The following is an 11,610-nucleotide window of genomic DNA, read 5'->3' as shown; positions in this document are numbered from 1 at the left end:
TATGTCACCTTTAAATTTATTTTTAGCAACACTGAAATATGAGTTTCCTGCTTTTGGTTGATTAGCGTCACCTGTGTTAGAGATTATGTTATTGCTATTTCATTTACCCAGTTCCTGCTCTTTGGTGTTAGTTATTTATTGTTTGAGCTTTTACCCATTTTAAAAGTTTAAAATAATAATTGTAAAAAAAACATTAGTGTCTAATTAATTACTATGTGTGGGGAAACACTGCATTCGCTTGGTGGCTGCATGAGCCACTTTTCAAAGCAGCACATAGAGTAAGCTAGATCGATATTGAAATATTATATCGCTAAACAAGGTCTCTACTGGAATGCAGAGGTTAGGGGGTAAGGGGCATATGACAGAATTGAAATGAGATTAATTGTAACAGGCTTTACGATGGACATGGGTTTGAAGATTGGTTGTAAACAAATACTACAGAACTCAACAAAATGGATAAGGTTCATGGATATTTTCATTTGAAAATCATACAATCATACCTTTTTAAAGATTACCCTTAAGAACAAAACTCCAAATGATTACATAATATATTGGCTACTAAAACATACTTCCTCTTTGGGTTTCCAAGATTACCCACGTTCAAACTGTAAATCTGCAAGAAGGTGAAATAAGAGTTAAAGTAATGTCCTCTTCTAGGATTACAATTTGACTGTTTGCGTAATCCACCTTCATCCACTCCTGTTGTGACATTGGTTTTCTCTGCTTGTGATATGAAAATAAATTAAATTAAACGATTAGGATTAATAACAAGAATGAGGACTCATTTTATGAAGTATTCATAAATGTTAGTTCATAGTAACTTACTAATACCATTCCAAATTAAATATTTGTAAAGACATATTTGTAGTAAATGATTAGGCCAATGAAGTAATTTATATAGGGCCATAAAAAATCGAATCACGTTTTTTATTTTTTTATGAAGAACAATATCTTCATGGATCAGTAAATGGAACATAAATGGTAAATTAATAACTTTTAAAGTAATGGAAATAGAAAATCAATTTAAATGACTCATTACAATTTGAAAGTCAAAAACACACACACACACACGAGCAAGCACATACATATGTGCATGCACGAGCAATCCCGTGCAAATCGGAGGACAGATGTAAAGATCAACGGCCTCTTGATTACTTTAGTAGTCCGGAGTGTAGTATACGTTTGTTTCTTGGTTAGAAGGATCCATTATCTGTTGCCTTGGCGATCATCTAGGCACCTAGGCAACCCACAGCAAATAGGAATCAAATAAACACAAAGAAACAGAAAAAGCACAACCCGAAAAACAAAAGCCAACAAGAAATTATTGAAGTGTACAAATATAGCATATAGAAGACACAAAAAACGTTTAGCATAACCATGGTTTACTTGAATGCATTACAATTGTTATTACAAGAAATCATGTAGTCACACACCTTGACTTATGACATCGTGACGTCTAGTTGAGCATTAACCAAATTTAAGGGAAGTGAGTCTTGTATATATATAGACACCAGCAGCATTTGGAGATGCAAAACCATAGCGAAGACATCAACAGCTCATTAACGTCAGATTGGGAAGAAATCGTTCTCACTGGTGAGTTGCTTATTTTTTTTAAAACTGTTTCATTGAGATGATTGATGACTCTCTTTGGCATGCAAAGGCTAACGCATAATATGTAATTTTTGAAAAACAATAATGATGATGTTGGAAATTTTTATTAATATGTTCATGAGTGAAGCCAGTCCTTCATAAATGGATTGATAGGGATAGGTCATTTATTCAGGCGCATGAGTGAAGGCGTTACAACAATTCACATAAAAAATCCCATAATAATACAATAAAAATATAAGAAATAAGTAAGAATAGATAAATACATCTCTATAAATGTTTTTTTTTAATACATTTACATTTAAATACAAGTGAACTGACCTAGGTCTTTTTCAAAAGCCGTAAGGACAAATGTAGATGCAAATCCAAATGTAAACCAAAGCCTGACCTTAACCTGTTCCTGATTGTTTTGTAATGTAATTGTAATGTCGTAAATTTGTGATTTTCTTCCTCCTTACAGCCCTCTTAGGAAATGACCAATCCGGCCTTCGGCAGTCGGTCTCCCATTATCAGCAACGATGTGGAGAAGCAGCATGGACAGAAGATCAGCAGAGGGGAACCACCCGCCAAGAAGCAATGTTGTATAAAAACATATATTGCGACACTGTATCCATATCTCGTTAAAACCAGTCCAGTAAGGGTTGGGTGTGCGACTGGTAAAAGTGTGTATGTTTTGCAGCGCTGATTTGTGATATGGCCACTTAAAGTCGATGCTGCTACCTTAACCGCGCCCTAGTCTCCTTCTTCTGTACGGTGCTATGTTGGTGGCGCTGTTGGTGAAGGCCTACTACCCTGTGCCACCATCACCAAACTGCTCCCCACTCCTGGCACCCATCCCTTCTGATGACTTCCTTAAACTGGTATGAATCAAACCCACAGACAGATGCATAACATCAATCTATGACGATTATTATACACTTCATTTTAAGCCATATAGCAGGGACTTTCTTCAAATGTGATTTAGAGTGATTAAAGATGCATGTCACTGAGGAGCAGGCTGGGGCGTTTGGGCATATTGCTCAAGGGCATCTACCAATAGACTGCAGGGATCGGGGGTTAAACCGCAGCAGCTTTCATCTGGAAATACACCATTACCGCTAGACTGCCACCCCCTTAAATGCACACAGGAGGACATGACAACGATTCATTTCTCTATGGATTTGTATGATCAATTGAGGAAGCTGGATTTGAGTAAAAAAGAACAACTTTTGTTTCACTATTATCGATCAGATCTTCGCTGGGAGGTGGATCCTGCAGGAGGCGTACTCTAGTGACTCCATTGATCAGTATGCCCTGACCCACGCTAAGAGCTCTTGGGCACAGTTCACCAGGGGGCCCGACGGCACCATCCACCTGGACATGGCCCACATGCTGAGTGTCCCGTGAGTAGCGCTCACTTCCGCTTTCAGCTCCCCCATCACAGGGAGGAGCACTCACCGCTAATGGGTGAAGACCAGTGTGTAGATCATTATTTGGTAGCTTTAAACCTTATATATTGGGTGACACATTTTGGCCTCATGTCAGGAGAATCAAATCTTTTTACGTTAAAGTGTACTGTAGTCGATTAGCTTGAAGTAGCTGTAACTGCGGCTTTGAAATCAGAACAACAGGTTTTATTCCTTTCTTCATGTAACAGAAAGAGGAAAAATTGGTGTGTCTACCACCACTTCAGGGGCATTGAACAACACAACAACACACTGTACCTCTATCTGCCCAGTAAGTAAATGAACCAATAAACAAATGCATAATCGCATGATATATTTGATGATGTGTAAACCTACACTTTGTTGATCTACTGTATCTATTAACTCCATTCAAAGCGAGTTAATCCATTTATAAATCGTTTTATTCTTGCCCCTGTGTGAAAATGAACAGCAACTGTCAACCGTCAGAAACCGTCGTCATATACATAATACAGCTATAACTTGGGTCTATATAAGGAATATAAGACATGCATTGGGTCTCTATTTCAGTGTTCAATTCGTCAGCGAAGTTCCAGTTCCTCAAGGCCTGCAACGAGTGTCTGGTCATGACGGGTGAAGCCAAGGTTCCTGGATATGAGCCTCTGGACTACCTGTTTACCTATGGTGATGCAGTACTCGTCTGTTTATTCTGTCCCTATCTCTCTCTGTCTGACTGTCCAACTGGTGGTTTTCTAGATTAAGCACTACAATGTGGGGGGATGCTCATAGTTGGTTTACCTAATAGTGCTAATTTGTCGTTTGCAGGTCTATATCCAGACTTAAACGAGTATTACATCCGACCAACCAGACTGCAGGCCTCCTGCAAGCACCTGGTGACCCCGCCTCCTTTCAAGTATCATGGAGCAAGTGAGAAAATAAATACCTGTGTGTGTGCGCGTGTGTGTGTGTGTGTGTGTGTGTGCGTGCGTGTGTGTGTGTGTGTGTGTGTGTAGTGGCACATCCAACAACCTCTTCATCTAACTCTCTATAGTTGTTGAACTGGTCATGTTTCATGTGTCCCTTGCAGAATTCTGCCCTAAGGACGTGAATGAGAGTGATTCTCCAAGTCATGAAGCGAGAGACATGGATTTTAAACACTTTTTTATTCCACGGTGATCATGGTCTACAGTAAGAAATCAAATGGCTCTATCAAAAACAAATAATCTCTCATTGGAAATTTTACATGTTTTTTTGTCTTTAAAGTGCCACTATTATATGCATATAAAACACCTGCATTTCAGCTTGACAAAACCTTGCTTCATCTTTTAATTCATGGCAATATATATTGATTGTCTCAATACTTGTTACATCCTTGAATTAAAATAATATTTTCTATCGTGTTACTGAAACTATAAAGGCATTGAGTTGATACTTTTGAAAACAATGTCACATTGTTTTCAAAAGTTGTTTGTGTGTTACTTGCTGAGAGTACCATATCTTGCTATATTATGATTGTTTGCTGCGTTTTGCAATCTAATAAATTGTTTGTCTGTGATTTCATTATGTCAGTGTATTTTCTTAATGAATCAAGGAAACTTGAGTGCATGATTCAGAGAATTAGGTGGTGCCCACAGCAAAGTTTATCATTTAAGTTCCATTTTAGTTTCCAAATGTCTGCAGTTAAAACAAGTGTTTGGTAGTTGCTAATGTTGAAATCAGCTATCATACTGATGATAGCTGATTTCAACCAAGGGTGTAGGAACCGGGGGGTACGGAGGGGACGTGTCCCCTCCAATATTGGAGACAGGCGCATTTGTCCCACCTAAAAATTATACCGGGGGGAGAAAAATATTTTATTTTATTTTGAAAGCGCAACACAGCGTCTTGTCACCGCTTCTTATTCTAAAAAACTGGATGATTGAGGAATTAAAGAATTGATTTGATATTTATCAGTTCATTACTGCCATTCAAAATGTGTTTTCCGTTACATTTACAAATGTATCTTTTTAGTAGAATAAAATATATTTGTGAATTTTTTCAGTGTAGTTAATTTATGACATATTTCTGTTCAAACCATTAACGGATCTGTCAGGTTTCCGATATGTGTCCCCCCCAATGTTAAACTCATTCCTACGCCCCTGATTTCAACAATAGCTGATTTCAACATGAGTTACGTCAACATGTGCACAACTGTGTAACAACCTGTTAAGACATTATGATAACGATTCAAAGTCAGTTTCCAAAGATTCTGGTATGCGAGTGTGTGGGGATGATGGCTTGTTTAAGCTGCCTTTAAGAGTATCATATACGATTGTGTGAAAATGGCAAGTGATAAACTGAGACATAATTGAGGTAGTGCATCAAATTGTTTGGATCGTATGGAGACTGATTTGATGGCTTGCTCTACTCTAATTCTTCTACACCTTCTACTCCAACGTGACAAGATACCCATCTTGTCACGTAGAAGTAGTCAAAATAAACCACTTGCATGTAAATCATTGAATTCACATATGAAGCAGAACGAAGAAAGCTTTGACTGACTGCTCCAGAAAACAGCTTTAGGCAGGAGTTTTCTGAGTTCAGTGTGTGCGCTCAAGCAGAGCGATGGTGGCCAACGTTAGTCTTGTGAAATGCTTAGCCAGCCTCATTAAAGATCTGCTCCAGTGATTTTACTACTGGTACAGATATGAATTAAAAAGGTGGCGCAGAATTATGAGCAGCAGATAGAATATAAATTTCAGGAATAATTTTCACGATGGTACAATTGTTTATTTAAAACACAAATTTGGTATTCTGATGGGAGTGTTCTGTGGGGTGATTGTCATTCAATTCAAAATGGAGATCTTTTTGAAGTGGTCACAAATTCGAACAAGCTCTTTACACCCAGTCTGCCAAGGTCTGCAACACAACTGGGTCCACTGCTGCTGGGCACATCAGATCATGATCATGTCCATAAAAAGCTTTTTGGTGATTGGGTAAGGGGCTCAGATTGATGTCTGTATAAATATGTTAATGCTGGTTTCGGGGTCTAATTTAGAGAGCTGTTACATCATAGAATGATCCAAGCATGTGTCCTGTTGTTTGGACTATTCATGCGGACAGTATAATACCCTGAAGAGGACTGATTCTCTTTCTGTATGACCGGTGAATCACCGTTTCTGTTATCTGTTCTGAGTGAGATTCTGCTTACTCTGCATACATAGGATGCACTATATGTACCTATATCATGAAATAGGACATACTTTTAGTTTACACTTCTTTAGTTTTGTTAAAATGAATGTGGGACATTTGGGATTGAGTCATTGAGGCATTTTCAGGATAATTTGAATTGTGAGTATTTTGCTATTTTGTTTGGATTTATTTTGTAGTAGTTTTGAGGTGTTTTGGGGGTATAATGTTTGTTATGCTCTAGGTTGATTTTTGTTTGTGATATAATGTTCTTGCTCTGGCCATTTCTGGGTAAATTGCAGGTTAATTATTGGCATATTTTGAAGATTTCATTTATATATTGTTGTTAGATTACGGTGATTCTTCTGACCCTTATAATTGAAAAAAGTCTCTTGAAAATGCAGTGCTAGTGGATAAACTTTCACAAATTCCTTTTACATCTAAACATTTATTGTTACTTACCTCAGATCAATTCCTGGTTTAACATACCTATCTCAAATAATTAGTCCTGGTTGAACAGATGAGGCATGCTCCAGTCTGGGAACAGTGGGTAGCAGATGTTTCTGAATGCCTGTTCCTTCAGCTCGTCCCCTGGGTTTTCTTCTTAATACTTCCTAGAATATTACACAGAGACCCAGTTTGCTTTCTTCCTCCTTCCACTTCATTCACTCGGATATGAATGACATCCGCGAGAGTCGACGTAGTGTCGTGTGGATTGGGAATTCTTTATTTAGGACACTGCATACAAACTGCTTATTAGATGTTTGATTGAGTTTCCAAGAATACAAGTGGAAACGAGTTAAATAGGATGTTTCTGTATTTTTCAGGTCAGATTTTCTTCTCTTGTGTGTGTGTGAGCATGCGTGCGTGTGTATGTATGCACCCGTTCGTTGGTGAGTGTGTGTGTGTGAGTGTGTGTGTGGGTGTGTGTGCAAACTGATATCCAATGAGGTTCAAGGCACTGACACAACATAGACATGAGTGTTACATCTGAAGAATGTGATTTTGCCAAATGTTTTCATCCCCACTCAAGTGTTTCACAACCCATCCATAATCCCCCACTCAGCACCGTTAAGGTAGGATTTACAGTGCATTTTAGAAAACAACATATATACACACAAATACATGGACACACAAAAACCTACGTGTGTGGGGGGCCCTAAAGTCCAAACTTCAATAAACTGCATACAGAAAATCACACACAATGATACAATGTATTAGTCTGTTTAGATCTTTCAATATTATTCAATCTTACAATTATGTTTGAGTTCTCATTGAATTGTAGTTGTAACCCTTTTTCCCTTTTTAAAGACCTCTTTCAAAAGTACTCCCACATCCTCCTTTATCGGATTTCCCTGATGCACCTCATCTTTTGGGTTAAGGGTTAATAAAAAAAAGCACACTCAAATACCAGGCCAAGTGTGTGTGATTATTCAATCTCAAGTTGACACGGTGTGCATCGGATGCTTTTGTTTCAGTCATCTCCTCCCTGGCCTTCCCTGGAATGAGGTCAGGGATGCAGTACATTAGAAAATTGCTTTTATGAAAGAACACCTTTGGTCTGAATGGAAAAATGGGGGGGGAAATGTTTCATTCAAATGAAAGTGGTCTTTGGCTTGCCTTATCCAGTTTATTTGATATATCATACCATATTTGACCGACAAGCTAACCTGGTTCCTCAACAGCGCCTCCCTGGCGGAGGAGGCGCAGCAAGGCCTGCACTTCCTGCGCCGGATGAGGAAAGTCTCCCTCCCCCCTCCCATCCTGATCACCTTCTACAGAGGCGCTATCGAGAGTCTGCTGACCAACTGTGTGCCTAGGTAACACAATTTCGTTTAACATGTGCACTGGTGCACTTATTGAATGACAATAAAACAAGTCTAAGTCTATATTTGTAGACATAGCATTATTTTTCTATAGATTACTCACTAATATGCCATTATGGTCTCTCTATTTCTGCTGCTTATAAAATACTGTACAAACAATATATTATTAAGCAAGCAAAAATATATGATTACTATGAGCAAATAGATATTTACATTTAAGTTATGTTGATTGTTTCACTGTACATGGTCACTGTTGATTTTGATTCTCTATCTTTTTGGAAGACAAATTATAAAAAAACACGGACAGTATCATTAAATCAATTGTAAATATGACCTGATTTGGGTATTTCTTTTTGGTAATGTAGCAAAGTCTTTGTAGAGGTGCTTTGTTACATTGAGGTACTGCTCCGTCTGTGAGATACGGTTTGTTCCAGAGCCAACCATATACTAGACCGCACAAACAGACTTCAAGACTGATCTCAGTGTGAGGGTGGTTTATTTCTGGAGCGACCTTGCCGTCTGTCTCGCTCGTTGTCACAGAGATATGCAATCACACTCAACTTTTGACCCTGTTCTTTCACGCTCATTTGTCTTAGAGATGACCTTAAGCTTTTTTTCATCCATATGCATGTAGCACTATGACTTTCCAACATGTCCAAGACATAGATATAGGTCAAGATATGGGGATAAATACAAATAATTTTCTTCATATGCTTGCATGGCTTGATATCTTATTCTTTCTCATTATGGCAGATAAAAAAGCAATGAAATACAAATAGTTTCTTGATCAATATATTGATATCCATGATGAAAAACTCAATATACTTTTTATATCTTCCCTTCATTATTTGATCCATGTGTCAATTCCCTTTTACATTTTCGCTAACCATATCCCTTTCCATTTATTTTTCATGTCCCTCTGAAATTTCTTTACCATTTATTTATTTTCTACTTTAATCGTACAGTTCAATCACTACATCTTTTTCTTTCTGTACCATTTTCTCTTCTTCAGTCCTCCTGCTCTCCCTTACAGGTATAGGCAATGTCACAGAAAATCACATAGTTGCATAACAAGACCAGTACAAATATCTAAATAGCTGTTCAAATCTAGAATCAGATTTAGATTAGATGTTGGTTTTTTTTCAAATTATTTATGCATCACAGATGGATTCCAATGACAGCAGCATAATTATCATTGAAAAAAATAAGCAATTCTATATCCTAATATTTCCATGTAGCCTATTATTTTTTTACATGCTGTATTTTTTTAATGAGGTACTGCTGGGTACATAAAGGTTTACCCGGACTCTGTTTGAAGTAAGAAAGTTCAACTTTACAGTGTGCGAGGAAAAAAACTGCTCTGTTGGACATCGTTATTTGAGGTTACATATCAACTTTTTTTTTTGATTTTGTTGGCTTGTCAGCATACATGTGCTTAACCAAGCACACCTTAAACATTTAGGAACCCTGTTGTCTCTTGTAGTTTGTTGTTTGTTATTGTAGCTGACGGTATCATACATCATGCTATCATATTTCATGCTATCATACATCATGCTATATATTTCATGCTTTCATACTTAATATTTGCATACATCATGCTATCTTATTTCAGGCTTCATACATCATGCTTTCATGCTATATATTTCATGCTTTCATTCTTAATTCTGGCATATATCATGCTATCATACTTCATGCTATCTTAAATGCTATCATTCTTCATTCTATCATACCACGTGCTAGCATGCTCACAGTTCAATCCATTCCTGAACTTTTGCAAAGATTCAAAAAAGAAATTCCTTCACAGCTTTTATCGATTAAAGACAATGTACCTTAAGGTGAGTCTAAAAAGCTAAGTAAACAATATCAACTAACTGGCAGGTGTAGAGTTGAACTCAAATTTACCTTTGTAATAATTATTCTAAGTAATGGGCCCGTGGCTATCACTGTTGCCTCATAGCAAAGGTCATGGGTTAAAACCCTGCTGGGTTTCGATTTTTCCCTGTTTGATGTGGGTTTCCCCACACACAGAAAGACATGTGTGTTAGTTTAATACTCCTGCCATTACCCTTGACCAAGGTTTTGGCAGTATGGCTACATTTTGTCCCTGGGCAATACACTGTGTCTGCCCATTACTCCCAGTGCTGCTAGTGTAGGTTTAACCGCAGAGATCACATTTTGTTGTGCAATGACAACAAAGTTGAAATTTCTTTGGTTTGAATGTTCTTGTGCCTTAGTAGCATCTTGTATTCTCCTCTGTCTGTCTACCCCTACAGTTCACCAGATCCCCAATTTTTGGTCAGAATTTGTTTCTCAAAGCTGGGAACCAATCCTGATCTAAAAATATGGATTATTGTGTGAAAACAGGCCGAAAGCTCTCACACAATTGAATTGGATTTTACCTAACAGTCATTTCTATTTATAACCCCATATTCGAATAACTGGTCATCCTTGAATCAACACTGAACAATATATTATTTAATCTGAAACCTCAACTGATCCTTCAACCATTAAACATTCCCTGGCCCTTGGCCTTCTTTGTCTAGCAGCTATCTCAGTTCTATCTTGGTTATAAACCCTAGCTTGGTAGAACTGAATGCGGAACATAGCTGGTGATTATTGTGCTAGCTGAAACTTCATCTCTGACCTGTTGGCACATACAGACTATTTCACTGACCATTAATCTGAAGTTATCAGCCCTCGTGATCCAGTTATTAGGGGTCTGGGAGTAAAGAGAATAGAATTTACTGAATGCCTTAACCAATCAGTGCATGTGAATGCAGTGACTGTTAACAGCCGTCTGGTTGCATCTTGCTTACTGTGCCAATTAGGTGACCAGTCCAGTCTAGTCCAGTTTTCTGTCCTTGAGTACACTTTTTTCAACTCCTCTTACTGTAATATATATTGTGTATTATAAACTGTAAAACAATGCCTTAAGTTCACAACCTCAAGTGAAATATTAATGTCTGTATAGTAAATTATTAAATGGTCTCAGTCCATACTTTTTCCTCCTTCAATATTACAAGAAGCACTCTTAGTTTCCTCATGGAGGCATGGGTAAAGGTCAACTATATTTTTTTAGTGGCCAACTTACAACCACTCACCTCTAAACCTGGTACAATTTGAATTGGTTGTACATTGTTGTTTTTGTAATATTTGGCTTCTTCTGGCTCCAGCTATGGCGGTAAGCTTTAAAGTTCCGATGTGTAAAATGCAGGTGGCCACCTTGCTATCCAATGACTAAGTTGTTCTATCCTGGCATGTATTGTGTTGGCTGCCAGTAGGTACTTACAAAAGGATGTCTATGAAAGCCTTGATTAGCCAAGTGTCCAGTGATGAGGTTTAGGTTCCCCCAGTGAACACAAGTCAGCGGTCCGTTGACTTTGGTACTTTTGTTAACAGGGAAGGACAGGCACAGTGCCCAACAGAAAACCAATAGGCTCTGTGGCAACGGGGAAACCTCCAGTAACCTTCCCCCAGCAACGCCGGTCTCCTCCGAGGGGGGAAAGTACATGCCTTGACGTCGCTCTAGAGTCACTCCCACAACCGGCTGCCGCTGCCGGGAAGAGTGTTTTGGGGCGTTGCGCTGGCACTCCGGGCACGCCTGA

The 11,610-nt window shown here is 38.3% G+C and overlaps 1 protein-coding gene across 1 annotated transcript; it reads left to right on the top strand.

Annotated features, from left to right (window-relative positions):
• The first annotated feature begins 1,531 nt into the window (after positions 1 to 1,531).
• Positions 1,532 to 4,578, top strand: LOC307089705 (uncharacterized protein). Its single transcript, XM_079756114.1, has 8 exons — positions 1,532 to 1,593; positions 2,069 to 2,214; positions 2,345 to 2,468; positions 2,839 to 2,990; positions 3,245 to 3,324; positions 3,582 to 3,695; positions 3,837 to 3,938; positions 4,099 to 4,578. Exons 2-8 carry the CDS (start codon positions 2,081 to 2,083, stop codon positions 4,185 to 4,187), a joined length of 795 nt encoding a protein of 264 aa, XP_079612240.1. The 5' UTR covers positions 1,532 to 1,593; positions 2,069 to 2,080; the 3' UTR covers positions 4,188 to 4,578.
• Positions 4,579 to 11,610: the final 7,032 nt, after the last annotated feature.

The sequence above is a fragment of the Pollachius pollachius genome (assembly GCF_949987615.1).
Source record: "Pollachius pollachius genome assembly, chromosome: 18".
In the NCBI taxonomy this organism is placed as follows: Eukaryota; Metazoa; Chordata; class Actinopteri; order Gadiformes; family Gadidae; genus Pollachius; species Pollachius pollachius.
This window is presented reverse-complemented; position numbering and strand designations above follow the sequence as displayed.

Coding starts and splice junctions, on each gene's coding strand:
- LOC307089705 (XM_079756114.1), top strand. CDS start 2,081: ATGACCAATCCGGCCTTCGGCAGTCGGTCTCCCATTATCAGCAACGAT. Junction 2,469..2,838: donor CTGATGACTTCCTTAAACTG/GTATGAATCAAA, acceptor ATTATCGATCAG/ATCTTCGCTGGGAGGTGGAT. Junction 3,939..4,098: donor TTTCAAGTATCATGGAGCAA/GTGAGAAAATAA, acceptor TGTCCCTTGCAG/AATTCTGCCCTAAGGACGTG.